At 41.3% G+C, this 18,270-nt stretch overlaps 1 protein-coding gene across 1 annotated transcript in view; it reads right to left on the bottom strand.

The window, feature by feature from the left end:
- Positions 1 to 1,082: 1,082 nt before the first annotated feature.
- The window catches only part of LOC146328422 (nectin 1b-like), a 127,099-nt gene continuing 109,911 nt past the window's right edge, over positions 1,083 to 18,270 (bottom strand). Inside the window, exon 6 of the mRNA XM_084717432.1 lies at positions 1,083 to 2,146. Coding sequence (XP_084573558.1) covers positions 1,641 to 2,146 — 506 coding nt within the window. The 3' untranslated portion in view covers positions 1,083 to 1,640. The remainder of the gene's footprint in view (positions 2,147 to 18,270) is intronic.

The following is an 18,270-nucleotide window of genomic DNA, read 5'->3' as shown; positions in this document are numbered from 1 at the left end:
TCTGCTTCCCCTACTTCCCCGTTTAAAAACAATATGTGAACCAGATCTAAGTAAAGACCTAGTAGTTTACATTTCAGTTCTACTGCAATGTGTCCCAAATTACCCTCTGATAGGGGTCTAAAATGGGAAAAAGTACATTTTAGTTTACAACTTAATTCTGTTGTAATGTGTTCCTTACTACTCAATAACAGGGGTCTAAATATGGGATATGGTACACTTTAGTTTACAGTACAGATCAGTTATAAAGCATCCCAAATTACCCCCTAACAGGGGTCTAAAAATGGGAAATAGTACACTTTAGTTTATAGTTCAATTCTGTTGTAATGTGTCCCTAATTACCCTCTAATGAAGTCTGATAAGGGTGTCATAATGGGTTCAATATCCTTAAAAAATCCTTAAATAAAAAAGATGTTATTTCCAGTTCTTGTCCAATTTAATACAAAGTAAAGCTTGTTATTTTCTATTAGTGAACTGTAAAGTAAAGTGCGACCAACAGTTCATCATATTGGTATGATAGGGAGCTCATGTACACAGGTGTTCAAGTCAAACAACAATCAGAGCATTATTGAAGGTTTCTGTGGACACCGAGACTCACCAAACCTCATTTTCGACATGATCGTGAAAGGTAGAAATTGTCATGTTATGATTCGATTGCAGCCCTTCTCTCCCCTGCTATTCTGATCCACCAAAGTGGGAACTAATTTATTGTGAAATTTCAGAAAAAAGCTGAAAACACTCCCTACATTTATCTGTTACTGCCATGTTGTATGGCTCAGTAGACTGACTCCCTCTCAGTTAAGAAACTAATTAAGCATATAAACACAGGGAGGGTCAAGGCATACTAAGCATGTCTTTGGAAAACAGTACCAACATATCTGCTTTTAACGCTGTAAATATACAAAAATTAGTATTTTCATGAACACTTAACCCCAGTGAGAACGATACAGGTCCTGTACTCTGTTTTTTTTTTTTTTTTCTTTATCTGAAACATTTTGACCACAAAATTACAAACACTTATAACTCCACCTTATGTCAGACATTTAACTCTAAATTCTCTGGTCACGTAAAAATCATACAAAAAGACATAAAAATAACAAAACGGCAATGATAATGGAAAAAAAAAAAAACAAGCAAACAAAACAAACAAATTGCACATCCAGTGTAGGACTTTCACAAATGTGCTCAGCAAAACCTCAACCTACAGTCTCTTTTTTATAGCTTTAATACATTTATAACATGAAAAAATACACAAAAAGAATATTACACCAGTATTAACCAACCAATCACCTCCCTGGCCTCGAGCCCATTTACATAACTTAGTTTGTTTCTTTGCTCATTCACCTGATGGAGCTGATACCAATGCTGTCATGGCGAGAAGTAGCATTTTAAATAGACGCTTGGTTTTCTGAATGAGATTAGTTGGATGGGGTCTGATGTGGGGGGAGTCAGGGGGGAGGGGGTACTAGGTTGACCAAAAGAGGGCTGTGAAGGGTGCAGTTTGATGAATGGGAGGGCGGGGTTGTGATGGAGGTGAAGGGTGCAGTTTGACGAATGGGAGGGCGGGGTCGTGATGGAGGTGAAGGGTGCAGTGGAATGCAGGTGGGGGACAAAGGGTTGTTTGGTTTGGTTGTTGCTTGCCACTACACATACCACTCTTTCTTAGAAATGACAGAGCCATCGGTTTGAGAGATCATATCATCAGCTATCTCAGGTTCAGGGTCGTACTGGAAAGCCAGAGTCCGCTCGTCATAATCTCGGCTCTCGCCTTCGTCCACAGTGAAATAGGGCCTCTTCAGGTCCTCTTGCTCGACGTCAAAATCGCGCTCGCTCGCCTCGAACCCTCCGGGGCCGCCGATCTGGGCGGGCTTCTTCTCGTCGTCCGAGTCGTCCGGGTACTGCAGGTTCTTGGGGATGGGAGGGTGCGCGGGCAGGCCGCCGGCCTTACTGTACCCGTTCCCGAACACGTGTTTCTTGGTGCTGTAGTCTCCTTTGAAGGTGCGCTGGCGGCGGCGCAGGAATATGAAGAGCAGTATGGCCGCCACGCCCAACAGTGCGACTCCCCCCACTGCGCCCCCGATGGCGGCACCTGCATTGTGCTGCTCCTGCGGGATCTCATGGGTCCCAGGTGACGGGTTGTTAGGGAATTCTGGGTAGGAAAAGACAGATGGAAGGGAGTGTGTCAGTGCTCTGGTGGGAGGAGGTGCGTTTGTGCAGGTGCATTTTTTTTTTTTTATTTTAGGAGAGATGAAGTAAGGGAGACAAGGACGGAAAAGCAAAGGGGAAAGGAAGGACCCCCGACAACTCCAGAGGAGCCGTCACCGACAGCATGGCAAGGCTCAGTCATTGACAGTCACATGCAGTTTGAGACATGAAATAAACAGCCAGTCCAGCACACAACATCATCGGAGAGTAAAATGACTGAAGAGATTAAAGTGAATGAAGCTGTGTCAGCATGCATTAACCATCATTTCTTCTCCATTTGGAAGAAAATTAAACAATTTAATAAACAAACTGTGCAAGAATTAATCCAGTTGATCTTTCACTTAATATACTCAACAAAAATATAAATGCAAAACTTGTTTTTGCTCCCATTTTTCACAAGTTGAAGTAAAAGATCTAGGGCTTTTTCCTGTGCGAACAAATGGTTTACTTCTCACAGTTTTGTTGAAATCCATGTTAGTTTGCACTTCTCCAGGCTCCTGACAGGCGTGGCTTTAAGAGAAGTTGAATAAACAGTATGATCATTGCACAGGTGTGTCTTGGATTGGTCACAGGTTTTTAGGAGCTGCAATGTTAACTTTTAAATGAATCCCTAACCATTTCGTTGGTGGAATCATTTTTTGAGAGAAAAAAAATCAAAAATTTCTTATTCCAGCTTCTTAAATGTGAATATTTTCTGGGTTCTTTACTGCTCTATGGCAGTAAACTAAAAAACAAGACATTTAAGGATGTCATCTTAGGCTTAAATCGACATTTTTCTTTTCTTTTCTTTTTTTTTTTTGACATTTTATGGATCAAACATTGAATGGTTTAAGCACAAGGAGTCATTGGTTCAGGTTAGGATAAGAATATCAGGGTAAGCCAATCAGAAGCAAAATAGGGCAGGTCATAACTAGCCCTATATGAAATAGACATAGTTCAGTGCCTAACAAATGTTTTTTTTTTTCAAGATAAAAGTGCACATTTTTTAATAATAATCAATCAGCATCTCTATATGCCTCACCTGTCAGGTGGATGGATTATCTTGACAAGTAAGAAGTGCTCACCAGCACAGATTATAACGAATTTGTGAACAAAATTTGAGAGAAATAAACATCTTGCATGCACAAAAGGAGACAGATTACTTTACTTCAACTCTAAGCAAAACTGTAAGCAAAAACAAAAGCACTGTTTGTATTTTAGTTGAGTGTACATTCATTTCTGCAGGTTTCACAAGAGTCAGAGTAAACAAACTGAATGACATACAGTTGTTAAGTCCAGCATAGAACAGAGCATCATGACATATGACCACCTTCATCATCAGTGCAGTTAATGAAATGAAAGCGCACTGCCAGAGATGATTATCAGCAGCCAAGCATACAGAGCTTCTATTCAGGCAGCAGAGCAGGCAGCAAAAAATAGAAATAGTTCTTCCAGAGAAAAATATATATTATTCAGCGAAGACAGAGGAGAATAGAGAGAAAATTATCAAATGAGTCAAAGATGTGCCCTAATCTAGAACAGAGTGACAATGACTAATGGCCTGCCGCAGACAAACAATAACTACAGTGTCAGAGTCTGCCTTGCAAATACGAAAAAAAGACATGTTGTTTTAAATTCAACACTGCTGTGACCATATCTGGAGCTAAACGGAGTCATCATATCCATTCCCCCATTTTACCGAGCACGAAGCCTGTCCACGGTAAGATAAACAATGCTTGTGACTAACACAGTTGTTGCTTACAGTAAAACTAAGCGCTGGAAACAGCGTCCCTTACATAAACGTCTTCACTTAAAGCCAGAAAACGTGCAAAGCTCCTTCGAGCGAGTGCAGAGGCAGAGGAGACTTTTATCTGAAACGTGATCAAAGCCTCGAGGTGCACAGGTAGTGCTTGTCTAAACCTGCAGAGCAGAGGCACGTTTAACTTAATGGCAAAACGCTGAATCCTCAACAGAAAGGTGGAGGGGAGGACAAAAAAAAACACTACAAAGTGTTACACCATCTACTAAACAAATGGTGCTGGAGAGGACTGATAAGAAAAGAGAATGAAATGGTGAGTACAGCGTTACAGTATGCAACAAGGCGAGACAAGTCAGATGAGATAAAGAAAAGATTTACTGCATTTCATACCATTTCTGCCTACTGTTGTACTGATTTATTACCGTCCTAATATGACACATTATAATCTAGTAATTGTAATCTTAAAGGTTTTGATGTGGGGTTGACGCCTGACATATTTATGCATAGTCAGTCCTTCAGTAGATGGAGGTCGGCACGTCTCCAGTTTGGAGAAGCAGCAGGAGCACTGATGTAGGAAACCAAGTGTCTTATTACGTTTACTTGTACACTACACTTAGGATATTTTCACCACTTTACATTGCTGCCAGACAGCACCTTTTCAGATGGGAAACCGCCGTTATATAAACTAAACATTGCCCTCTCCAAAGCCACCAAACTCCACTGACAAAATCAGTGATTTTACCTCACAGAAAATGGGAGGTGCTGGTATACTGCTGCCTTGATCGGTTAGTAAGTTTGTGTTATTGTGTGACTTCAGTGTTTTAAAAACTCAGTTTGGACTCACCTAAGTCACACAATAATATAAACAAACTAGCCAATAGAGGCAGCAGCAGACAAGCAACTCCTGTGCTCTGCAAAATAAAATGACTGATTTTCCAATGGAGTTTGGTTGGTTTGGGAATAGAAATGTTTAGCTTATATAATGGTGGTTCCTCATCAGAAAAGGCTGTCTGACGGTAAAGTAAAGCAGTGAATATATACTAAATATAGCGTACACTTAAACTGATGTAAGTACCTCACAAAACCCCACTTGAACACCGTTCATCAAGTGTCTCAAAGAAAATATCTGGATATGAGAAGTACTGTACACTTAGGACGCAAAGACTTATTTAAATGAAACGTATGATCTTCATTTTAATGTATGTTTACATCTGATTATAGCCTCTTAAATGGTTTCTTACTCCTTTAAGACAGAGAACTGAATATCTTTAGTTTTGGGAAACCCTGATCTACATTTTTCACCATTTTCTGGATCAAACAACCAATCAACTAATTCAGAATATGATCGACAGATTCATGGATAATGAAAATAATCGTTAGTTCTACTCCTTATCAGTATCATCCTCAAAAACTATTATATTTAATGCATATAATTATGGTTGCTATGGGGAAACTCATTTGCAGAGTAACTGATCATAATTGAGCCAAAATGAAGGTTTATGTTAAGCCATCCTGAAAGTACCTTAGAGATATTAAATTCTCCATGCTGAAATCAAATAGAGTAAAAAAAAAAATCACTGCAAAAATCTGACAACATCACCTGACAACCTTTACAATCCTCATCATGCAAAACAAAGAGGACAAATTCCCCACATAAGAAAATTATTGCCTTAAACTGCAGAATCAAAACCATTACACTCGATTATAACTGCTTTTTAGTGAAAATGATAAATCTCTGCATAGCTGTGATAAAAAAGGATGGTATTCGGCGAAGTAAAGAAGCCGCTGAAGCCTTCCTCTCTGCTTTAATTACAATGGCACTCTATCAGTCCAGAGGAGAGAGACCTCCCAAACACAGTCGCTCTCCTCAGCTGCTCTTCCCCTGCACCCTTTTCTCCCAGAGCCGACCGCAAAGCTCTCCAATTTCTAAAGCGGTGCCGGGCACAGTCTCAAATATCAGCTCAGGTTTTAATCTGACCACCTAATGGGATTATTCAGACACAGGCCTTCATTACACACATGAATGAGAGAGCAGAGCCAGGTCACCCCTGCTCGAGAACACATCCTCCCACCAAGTCCAAAGAGGGGTGAAAAATCCAGAGGATTGAGGGAGTGGAGATAGAAAAGGGAAAACGTCCTTCTGTAATCCTCTCCTCTACCATTCACTGCCTTTTCCTCTGCTAGTCTTCACTCTCATCAGCAGCCTTATTCAATCCTAATTATGCAGCTTTTTGCCTTGCATTTCCAAGGTTGCCAAGACTCGATATTTACCACTTAAGAGAGGTTAAGAGACACAATGCACGACCATTAAACTTGCAGAAGAGTTGCAGTAAAAGATGATGCAGCGAGCTTTCAAAGGCGCTCTCTATCACCTCCATTTCTATAAAGGATCAAGTGACACAACCTTTTAAGACCCGCATTTGAAGAATGTTGCCTCTAAAGATGGAAGAATGTCTTGTTGTCCATGCAAACTATCAACATGAAAGCAGTTGTAAACATTCAGGTATTTTTGTGGCTTTCTGGCCTTGGAAGGTGCCGTACAGGAAACAAAAAATAGAGTTTCTAAAGAAGCTATTAAGATGTTTTGCTAGAGGGGAGAATGAACGGGAGGAGTATTGATGTGTTAGGGTTATTGTGTGACGTTGGTGAATCTGAACTATTCTTTTAAAACACATAAGTCACGCAATAACACAAAAAACTAACAGATCAAGGCAGAAGAAGATCTTGTGTTCTGTGAGGTAAAATTACTGATTTAGGCCTGTGGAGTTTGGTTTATATGGAGTTAATATGGATATGAACCAAATTCACACAATAACAAATTAAAAGATCGAGACACTCTCATGTTCTGCAAGGTAAAATGACAGATTTCACCTATGGAGTTTGGTTGTAGAGAGCAATATCTGGCTGATATAACAGTGGTTTTCAGTCATAAAAGGCTTTTTTACGGCAAAGTAAAGCAGTGAAAATATTCTAAATGTAGCATACACTTAAACTGACATTGATTCTGTTTTGGATGGACCTTTTTTAAGTATCTAAAATACCTTTCCTTGACTTAAAGGGATAGAGAGGAGTACCAGCATGTAAGCTTAGCACTGTATTGCTGTTGCAGGGTCAGCAACAAAAGGTATTTTAGCCACTTTAAAAAAAGCCCACCTAAAAATATCAGTGTCAGTTTAAAGCTTCACTATATTTAGAATATATTCACTGCTTTACTTTGCCATCAGACAGCCTTTTCTGATGAGAAATCCACCATTATATGAGCAAAAACATCCCTATTCCCAAACCAACCAAAACCCCACTGGCAAAATCTGTAATTTTACCATCATGGTAGTCGCTGGTCTACTACTGCCTCAGACTGTTAGTTTGATTCTGTTATTTTGTGACTCCTGTGTTTTAAAAGAATAGCTTGGACTCACCAAAGTCACACAAACAAACTAAACAAACAAAAACAGAGGCAGCAGTGGACGAGCTACTCCTGTGCTCTGCGAGGTAAAATTACTGATTTCGCCTGTGGAGTTTGGTTGGAAGGAGCGATATTTAACTTCTTTAACAGTGGTTTCCCACCCTAAAAGGCTGTTTGACTGCAAAGTGGTGAAAATACTCTAAAAATGTTGTACACTTAAACTGCTACTGATTCTGTTTTTTTATGTGGTGGTACTCCTTTCTACTTCTGCAAACTGGCAGCGTGCCGACTGCCATCTACTGTGGCTATTAAACTGATCCAGCGCCACACAGGTAGACATAAAAAGCACTTGTAAACATTCAGGTATTTTTGTGGCTCTTTCGCCAGCACATCCAGCCTTGGAAGTTGCTGTATGGGAAACAAAAAGTAGAGTTTCTAAAGGCACTATTAAGATATTTTACCAGAGGGGGAATGGAGGGAAGGAGTATTGAAGTCTTCAGATGGCTCTATGTAATGGGGAGGACCTCTAAAAGCACAAAAAGTAGCTCTGAAACACCGGGGAAAGCTCATCAGATCACTTCAGCGCTGTGGAGGAACACACTTGCTTTTATTTTGTAAATCAAAAGAGGTGCGCTGGCAAAGAGGACTGCCTCTTCTCACCGCACATTTCTGTTCTGTACTTATCCCTCTGCAAGGTCACATCACAAACACCACCTCCCATTCAGCCCACTGGCCTTGTGCACACACCAAGATAACAAAAATGGCCAAAAAAAAAAAAAAAAAAGATTTCTAAATTTCTCCAGTGCGGCGGCAGCGGCAGCTTCGTCTAGCCCGCGTACTCCGTGAATGTGAGTATGTGAAATTAGAGTGGCTATGGTGCGAACTAATCACATTACAGAAACACTAATAATAAAACACATTTGAAATGGTTGGGGTACAGTACGTAGGGGTGTTTGACAGCACGGAGGAGGAGGGAGGAGGCGTTCCACCAGCACGCCATCGCTACCGGCAACACCTGCCAACAGATAGATAAAAAAGACCTCAAAGCAACACAACAACAGCCCCTGATACAGTTCCAGGCAACAAAAGGCAGCGTCTATTAACACCACTCTGGAAATATGCAGATAGTGGAGTAACCTTGAGTTGCAATGACTAAAATGTACTATTGAGATTAATAGGTGCCAAGATGAGCTATGAAAGGCTATAATTCAATCCAGAGGCATGATAGATTCATACAGGTGAAGAATAACATGAAATACCGCAGCTATTTAAATGCTGCAACCGTGCCGCTTTGTGTTGCATTAATCATAGCATTTCTGAACGCTCACATCTGACTTGGTCGAGTGGATGATTTACTACTTCCTGACAATTTTTAGTGACAAAATCTGTTTCCCTCACAACTCAATGAGTGTTTTCCCTGTGAGTCACTTGTGTGAAACAGAAGTGAGTCTTTAAGAGACACAAATGGTAAACAAATGAAAAAAAAGAAGAAACTGACATCTTGTTTTGGAAATGACATATCGGGGCAGTGACAGATTTATGGTTTCTGAAAAATAACATGCGGTACACTTGAAAAAGAGTTCCAGAAGGGTTCTGCCTGAAAGGCTGAGGTTCTACCCAGAACCGCTTGCTTCTGAAGAACCCATTAATAACTTTTTTCATCCAAAGAACCCTTTTTTGGAAGAAAGAGTGTTTTCAAGTGTTGTTGAAATCCTTGATGAACTCTTTCATCAAGCGTTCTTTGTACCATAATCGGTAGAACCTCATGGGTTGGTTCTAGATCAAAGACCTTTGTAATATAAAGAGGTTTTCGTTAGAACCCCCTGGGTGGCTTCTAGACGAAACCCATAGAATATATAAGGGTTCTCAATAGAATCCCATGTGTGGGTTTAAGAAGAAACCCTTCGAATATAAAAGGAATCTCTGCAGAACCCCATGGGTAAGTTCTAGATAAGACCCTTGGGATATAAAAGGGTATTCATTAGAGTTCTCGATGAAACCCATTGAATATAAAGGGGTTTTCATTTGATCCCCCTGGGTGGGTTCCAGATTAAACCCATAGAATATATAAGGGTTCTTGGTAGAAGTCCATTGGTGGATCCCTTAGAATGTAAAAAGGTTCTCTGTAGATGGGTTCTTGACTGCAAACTTGAAGATGGAAAGGATAGGACCGGATAGAACCACCATATAAGGGTTCTTGTTAGCACCCTTAGAAGGTGGAAAGATCCTGGATGGAACCCTCAGAGAAGGTGAAACATTACACCATAAAAGGGTACATTTTAGAACCTGTAATTGAGGGTTCTGGGTGAAACCCTTTACAGATGGTTCTCCGAATAACCCTAACCCTTTATGTTGGGTTCTAGGTAGAACTCTGTTACACCTTGTCCATCAACATGAAACTGGCCTTGTTATAGTTCAAGCACCTACTTTTGAACCTGTCTTAACTTTTCAAACAAAAATAAACTGGTTCAGAACCTGAAAAGTTGGTTCCCAGCTGGAACCAAAAATCAGGTTTTCCTTGTGAACCAAAGTGGGCGTGTCATATTCTAAATGTCGCTGTGCACTGTGCAACACCCTCTGTTGACAACATCCTTGATTACAATGGTTCCACGCAGAACTGGTGAAAATGCAGGCTGGTTCACTAGAATCCTGAAACCAGTTCAAGAACCAGAGCTATTTTTGTGGAAAAGGGCCATCTGAAAGGGTTCGAGTGGAAGTGGATTCTACCAGGAACCGAAAAGCGTTCTCCCATGGGGATAAGTCGAACAATCCTTTATGGCTCTGCCGAGCACTTTCATTTCAAACAGTGTAAATTTACAGCAGGTTTTTGTATTTCAGTGCAAAACAACCAGCAGCAGCAGCACATGTTCAAAGACACTGAAGGAGAGGAGTGTCTGAAGCAGGAGAGGCTTTAAAGTGAGAAAAAAAAACTGTATCACAACCGTGTCCTGCAGGTACTGTTTCTGGGTGTGCTCCAGTCATGTCTGCACATGAAAAAAAAAAATAAAAAAGGAGGCGAGAGACAGGTACAAACATTCCCGAGTCTTAGCGCAATCATTTGGACAAGGTGTTATGACAGGGGCTGGGAAAATGAGAGAGGATTTCAAAGAGTGGTTCAGGGAGTGGTGCTCTAATATGACTAAATGAGGAACAAGCAGCAGACAACAGGAGATGAAAAGAAAATAGAGGGCTACTCTGAGAGTTTGAGGAGTGGCAACAAGGAATAAGAAAAAAGGAAGATGGAGCGAGTGCCTTTGAGAGGTTGAGGGAGTGACAACGGCAAATAAAGAATGGCATAATGAGCGAGGGAGAACGGGGACAATCGAGGAAGACGCATTAATTCAGTGATTCCAACGATCCTCATTACTCCCCTGTCTGAATTTGCCAGTGGTTGTGAAGTCATGGAAATGTAATGCTGCCACAACGAATAAAAGCTCATCACTGACAGGAATTTAACATGCCGCCTGGGGAGTCGGCGCCGAGGCAAAGCTCTTTTTCACCCTATCGCCGCACACTCCCTTCCAATATCTACCATTTTCTCTTTTTTTTTTCTTTTTTCTTTGCTATCACCGATTTTACAGAGGCACAAGCTCGCCTCGTGTGTAGGTAAACGCCACTCGCGCCATTAAAACCTTCAGACTGGTAATTCAAATTCAACTCTGTGTAAAAAGCCAGCAGATAAGAGGCACGGGATGTGCTGCGGGCGATAACGCCATGAAATACTGGCATCAAAACACTGGTGACATCATGTGTGGCATGTTGTGAACATGCAGTGGCTTGCAGGACGGTCCTGTCAGAGAGAAACAGAGACTGACTCTTGTTTTCATCTCTCAGGAGCAGAAACAGCACGAAATCTGACCGAGGATTCGCAACACTGACAGTCTCTGAGTTGCGTTTGAGGTGGTTTGTAGTTGAAATAAAATCATATCAACAACAAGCAGCGGTGGAGGAAGAATTCAGAGCCTTCACTTAAAAAAGTAAAAGGTTAAACTACTAAAACCACACTGCAAAATTTCTCTGTTACAAATAAAAGTCCTGCATTTAAAATGTTGCTTCAAGGGATAGTTTGGATCATTTGATGTGGGGTTGTATGAAGCACTTATGAATAGTCAGTGTGTTGGCTACAGTAGATGCCAGAGTAATTTCACTGCTTTTCTTTGCTGTCAGAAAGCCTTTTCTAACGTGAAAAAGTGTTATATAAGCTTAATATTGTTCTCTCCAAACCAGCCAAACTCCATAGGCAAAATCAGTAATTTTATGTCACAGAACGTGAGAATTACTGGCATGCTGCTGCCCCAATCTTTTAATTTGTTTGAATTATTGCGTGACTTTGGTGAATCCAAACTATTCTTTTACAACACAGAAGTCGCAGAACACCATAGATTGAGGCAGTAGTAGAACAGCAACTCCCATGATCTTCGAGGCAAAATTACTAATTTTGCCTGTGGAGTTTGGTAGGTTTGGAAAGAGCGATATCTGGCATGTATAAAAGAGCTTTCCCATCAAAAAAGGGCTATTTGACAGCAAAGTAAAGCTGTTAAGATATTCTAAATATAGCGTACACTTAAAGTAATATTGATTCTTTAAGTTGGACTTTTGGCAGGTACTCCTCTCTGCCTCTCACTACTATTTTTGCATGAAAAATGAGTTAAATGATCATAAAAATTATTGCCAATTAATTTTTTGACTAACTGATCATTTCAGCTGTGCTTGCATATGCTGTTTGGTTATTTAAGTTTTAACAAAACATCATCTTTTCTAAGCTTTTTGTGTGTTTTGTAAGCAAAAATCTTAATTTTAAATAAGTACTAACTAAAGCTGTCATGGCAAAGACGAATCACTGCTTTTACGTGAATAAAATATTCCAGTTTTTGCCCTTGTTCTGAAAAACACAGTATTTCTTTGAAGCTGTTTACATGGCTAATGAAAATGTATATTCCACTAATATTCCTGTTTACATGCTGTTGTGCATGCTCTCCTTATAGAACAGTGGAACGTCTGGAGCTGTTTGAGTAATTTGCTTCTTTGCACCAAAATATTGCACTTTAGATGGACAGAATCAGAACATCTACATTCAGAAAAAAAAGCCTTATTCTGAGAGAATATGCTGTTTACATGACCTGTGCAGAACTTACAATGTGACAGCATTCTTAATAATATTGCCAAATGTTTGTGCATAAACTTGAAAGATGAGATTAAATAAGATAATCCTTCATTAGTCCCACAGCAGGGAAATTTGCACTTTTACAGCGGAAAAAGTGATAGCAAAATAGAAAAAAGCATCAAACCAAAGCAATATATAATAAATAAGCAAACAAACAGCACGAGGGAAGGGGAATTATAAAAATATATGTGTAATATAGAAAAAAAGTAGTGTAAAATACTTTTGTTCGAAAAGGAAGCATGTTTTGTGCCCTTGTAGATACAACATGGTCATTTTGTGCTCCAGGGTTTGTAATAATCATTCTTAATGCACCTTTAATGAGCAATGAATATTTACACTGCTGACATCTAAACACCACTGCTCTTTTAAAAGCCATGTTTGCTCATAAGGTACCATTATAAATGCATCTCTACATCTCCCTGCTCGCGTGCATGTGGCTGCAGTGCTAAGTGGAAGTGCTGTAAGGATGAGTTATTAGGTCAGCAGACATGCAGCAAACAAATCTGCATGTTAGCACGTGTTAAGCCGGGGGAGGTCGGACACTGTTTGTTTAGCTCACCACCCCATCCTCCCTTCAGCTTCTCCTCTGTCTGCTGCTTCTTTTTCTTGTTGTTTTTTTTGTCTCCTTGTTGTTATTTTGGAGCTGTGTGTGTAATGAGTGAATCACCACACAGCATCAGCAGCAGCGGCGGCGGCTCTGGAGCCAGTGGTCAGACCCTGGGACAGCGTCTGACCTACTTCATCAGGCTCTCAGGGAGGCGTGACAGATCCAACACCACACGGGTGGACAGCGAGGAGGAGGAGGAGGAGGACGGAGGAGCAGCGCTGGGCCGAAGGGGCTCAGCCAATCCCCCTGCTCCATCTGTCTGCCACATCCCTCTCCTCTGCATATCCTCCGGAGAGCAGAAACAGCAAGCCATGCAGAAACAAATGTTAAGATAAATCACTACGATCTCAGCTGCTGCTCTGCTCTCACATGCTCTCCCCCTGGTGACATTTCCATTTCACTACCACAGCCGGGCTATCTCCTCTTCCTCTTCTCCAAATAAAACAGACCCCTTTTACATGCCGAGTATCGCCCTCCTCCATTTTATGCAAAACGAGCTGTGGCCACAATGTCCTCCCCCCTCGGTGCTCTCCCTGGCATGACACAACACAGCAGAGGCTTTATGGGGCAGCCTATGGTGTGCGGGTGAGGGAGCGGCTCATGCTAATGTCTCATTTGGATAATGAGGTGTACTCTTGGCAGGATCTGAGCAGCGAGCATCCCCTCCTGTAGTGAGGAAGTGGGGGCCAGAAAGTCGCTCCATCAGGCTACAGATCCAAGCCGTTCTCCGGTTTAGGGGACGCCTGATCGGCAAGTTCAAGGGTGACGAGAAGCTGGCAGGGAGAACGGGAGACCGAGACACTTTCTTTGCTGTCAGACAGCCTTTTCTGACTGAAAACCACTGTTAAACATCCCTGTCTCCAAACCAACCAAACTCCATAGATGAAATCAGTAATTTTGCCTCACAGAACACAGGAGTTGCCGGTCTACCGCTGCCTCGATCTGTTTTTGTTTGTATAGTTTGTGTGTTATTGTGTCACTTGGGTGAATCCAAACTATCCTTTGAAAACACCAAAGTCACACAATAACAGAAGCAAACTAAGTTAACTTGTGTGAGGTAAAATGACTGATTGCATCTATGGAGTTTGGTTGTATAACAGTGGCTTGCTGATCCAAATCCTTGCATCCTGATTGTGAAGTTCAAGGGTGATGAGAAAGCTGGCAGGGAGAGCAGGAGACCAAAAACACTCCTCAACCTGCTTGACAGCGTGTCTCCTTGAAGTGAGGGTGTAATGACATACAAGATATACACATGCTGATGTGGGGCTGTATGAGGTAGTGCTAGAATATTTTCACCACTTTACCTTTACCGTCAAACAGTCTTTTCTGCCATTAAACACACAAAATATCGCTCTCTCCAAATCAACCAAACTCCATAGGTGAAATCAATAGCTTAACCTCGCAGAACACAGGAGTTGCTGGACTACTGATGCTTCAGTCTGTTTTTGTTTGTGTTGTTTGTGACTTTGGTGAATCCAAACTATCCTTTTAAAACACCAAAGTCACACAATAACACAAACAAACTAAGTTAACCGAGGCAGCGGTAGACCATCAACTCCGGTGTTCTGTGATGTTAAATTAGTGATTTCATCAATGGGGTTCGGTTGGTTTGGAGGGAGTTATATTTGGTTTATATAAAACACCAGTTTCCCATCCTAAAAGGCTGTTTGATGGCCAAGTAAAGCGGTTATTATTATTATTATTGTTATTATCATGGGTAATAGTTGGCTGAGCATCATATCCGAGCAGCGATCATCCCCGGTAGCGATGATGTGGAGCCCAGAAAGTTGCTCCATCAGCCTACAGATCCAAATCCTTCTAGGTTTTGGGGATGCTTGATGTGGAAGTTCAAGAGTGATGAGAAGCTGGCAGGGAGAGTAAGAGACCAAAAATGTTCCTCAACCTGCCAGACAGCATGTGTGTACTTGAAGTGAGGGTGTAATGATATACAAGATATACACATGTGGCCTTTGGATCTATGAATTATGCAGGCGGCGATGTGAGAGGCGACAGTGCAATATGCTATAGCACAGATTGAGACAGACTCTACCATGACAGGCGAAGACAAACAAATTTCACATTGCTGGGGGAGCCTCTGCAAAGCTGACATCATAATGTCTCTTGTCTCTGTCAGAGAAAAGAAAGAGACAAATGGCTGTGTGGAGCGGCTCTGCTGTTAGATGCCAGTAATATATGGTGTGATACTTGTTTTATTCAAGGATGTTCTCGCTGCGGATTCACGAGTTTTATCACATGGAGCGATCGGCACGCTATCGTGTTGAGAAAAACTGACAGACCTCGCAGTGACGGAGAGAGCAACATGCCTGTTTCTCAGCTGATAAAAACGAAGCACGTTGTCAACACCTGTTATTTACAGTCTGCTGGTGTTTGTGGAGACCAGTGAGGAGGGACAGGAAGGGGGTTTTTTGGAGAAAAAACACAGGAGAAAGTCAGAGTTTAAAGCATTTGTGCAGATTAAATTCTTCTTAAAGCCCCTTCAAACAGTGAAGAAGTATGAAGTGAATAGTGAGTGCTGCAGTGGGTCAAGGAAATACTGAAGTAAAAAAAAATCAGGTGCTCTTCAAGGACCAGTAGTCAGGTAAAAATGAAAAATCAATGACTGCCCAGCTTACTAACAATGGAAGTCCATTGTATTGGTTGGCAGTCCAGAAGAAATCTAGGGCTCTCTGATTATGAGCATAAAAATCCTTTATTGAATCTAGGGGTGGGTAATACAGCTGAAAAAATATTACAATAAAAGGTTTCATTAGATATCAATAATTGATCATTTTTAATGACCAATTTTTAATAAAGAGGAGTAGAACCACCACCTTAATTTGAATTTAACCCCTTTCACTTGTCAAGGCTCATGGTTAATATGCCCAAAACTGCCACCTTTTTTATATTCCTCACTGTCTGCAGACATTTTCTCATTTCAAACTGGTGTCACATGTTGATGCTGCAACGAAACAACGCACCTCGAAACGACTCGCTGTTAGCATGTCCCTCGTAGCTCCATCATCAAGGTATATGATAGTCTGATTATGAGCCATTATGTGCATTCAAGGTGGTTTGAGCATATCAGTGTTGTTTTATTCCCCAGGCCTAATTGAATCATGGGTAAACCAATGTGTTTCGACACAGGGAGCGTTCACCGGGGCACGAGGTACAATGAGAGCAGGTGTCCTCTCGCTCGCTGAGCCGTGCCAGCAGTGCCTGCATGTACCAGGATGCATTGCGTGCAAGTTTCTGACGCCCCCACTCACGCTGCTGAGTATCACCACCACAGTTTATAGCTATTAGACCATTGGACAGAACATAGTCTTGGGTGACAAAAATACCCATCTAGCATGCCACCTGGCTAGCCAGAGGTTTCATTGGTAGTTCCACTTCCCCTCATTCACTTCCCCTCAGACATAACGTCACACAGAGGCCACTTGAAGAGCAGAGGGCAGGAGAGGAGCAGGGGGTTCCAATGAAATATACCCGCCTGTGTTCAATTTGAACCCAAACTACTGTATCTTCACACTATACTTTTTTTCACAGATGATCACAAATACCTGCAGACTCATTTTAATACGACAAACGTGTGTCTTCTGCACTTGTTAACAAGCTGCATCAGTTTCCGATTTATAAATGTCAGTTTGTGATCTGTATCATGATTATCAGAACCATTCTGCTGCAGGTTTATGATATATTGAAAAACAGCATTTTTCCCCATGCATAAGGTTGATTAATATGCTTTGTCACTGGTAAATAAATAAACAAGTTTTTTGCACGAAATGCATGACTGCAGTGCATTGTGGATGCTATACAGTTCACTTCAGTTTTTCAGACAAATGGAACAACACTTGTGATGCTGGCAGGGATTCTCCCAAGGGCAAGTGCTGCGTAGAAAGTGAACAAGAGCATGTTGAACGACTAATGAAATAAAGCTTGAAGCTGAAATAGCATGTACTTCTTCCTTAACGTCAGTGACATCACTGTGACATCACTGAACGCAGGAGGAACAACCAATTTTGCATAAGGTCAATCAGGTCAAGCAGGAATTTAGGGCTTATTTTACCATCAACACTGAAAAGTGCCAAATTTTCCCTCTCATTCCACCACTTAAAGAGACCAAATCCAAGACACAACAGCAGGAGCAACAAAATAAATGAAAACATACACTATAAGAACCTCACACATGTATTTAAAGAGAAGGAAAAGAGATCAATCAGGTTCAACTTAAGGATAATCTAATAGTGATATATGCCCTACAATATGAAAGAGCTCACAATAAATCACCCTCAGTAGTACTTAATAATTATAGTTTGGCAGCCACTGTGGACAGTAGTTGACCATGTTGAACTTTCTGTCACAAAGTCTCACTTGAAAGGGCGTCATCACAGCCTTAATGTGATGCATTTCTTGTCGACGCCAGGACGGCAACAAATCAATCATTAAGTGTAAACCAGTGGGCTATCAGTCACGGAGAGAGGGGAAGTTTAATTTGATAGAGTGGCAGAAAGGTGTGACTGTTGACATTTTTCATGTTTTCCAGGATGATCAAGTGTCCATTTCACTGGAGCTTCAAAACATCCATGTCAGCTGGTAATTTATTTGGAAAGGAGAAAAAACTGCAGAAAAATAGAACAATATTGGTCTAATAATAAAGTACACATGTCAAGTAAATGTGTTATGCATCCAGTTCAAGTTGCAATAAGTTTATAGTACGATTATAACATCTAATGTCAGCTCAGACTAACATCTCCTGCTCAGTAATTTAAATTTATGCTGAGAAAGCTCCCCTTGCCGGTGCCAAGAACCCGCTGCTGCTTTCCTGCCAACCTGGTGGCAAGCATTTGGAATCATTATATAGACATAGCTAATGTTCCCAGCAACGGACTCATTTGCTTGCATCGGTTACGTGCAGCCAGAAAAACATTAAAGTGAGATTGGTAAATAAACAGCGAAAAAGTCCACACGTAGGTGCTTTTTTTTTGTCAGCCCCTCTCCCTGCCACCGTGTCTCACTGTCTGCACTCATCTCTGTGATGCAGGACTTGGAGGATAGAGGAAGTGACAAGCAGTGAACACTAGGAGTTGACACAGGCTGTTACATAAAGTCATGTAAACAGCATCCTGCCCTCTCTTCCACCTCGGCCTCTGAAGCGT

This window comes from Lutjanus erythropterus, chromosome 4 (genome assembly GCF_056507025.1).
Source record: "Lutjanus erythropterus isolate fLutEry1 chromosome 4, fLutEry1.hap2, whole genome shotgun sequence".
Lineage (NCBI taxonomy): Eukaryota > Metazoa > Chordata > Actinopteri > Lutjaniformes > Lutjanidae > Lutjanus > Lutjanus erythropterus.
The sequence above is the reverse complement of the archived record's forward strand: the minus strand, read 5'-3'. Positions and strand labels throughout refer to the sequence as shown.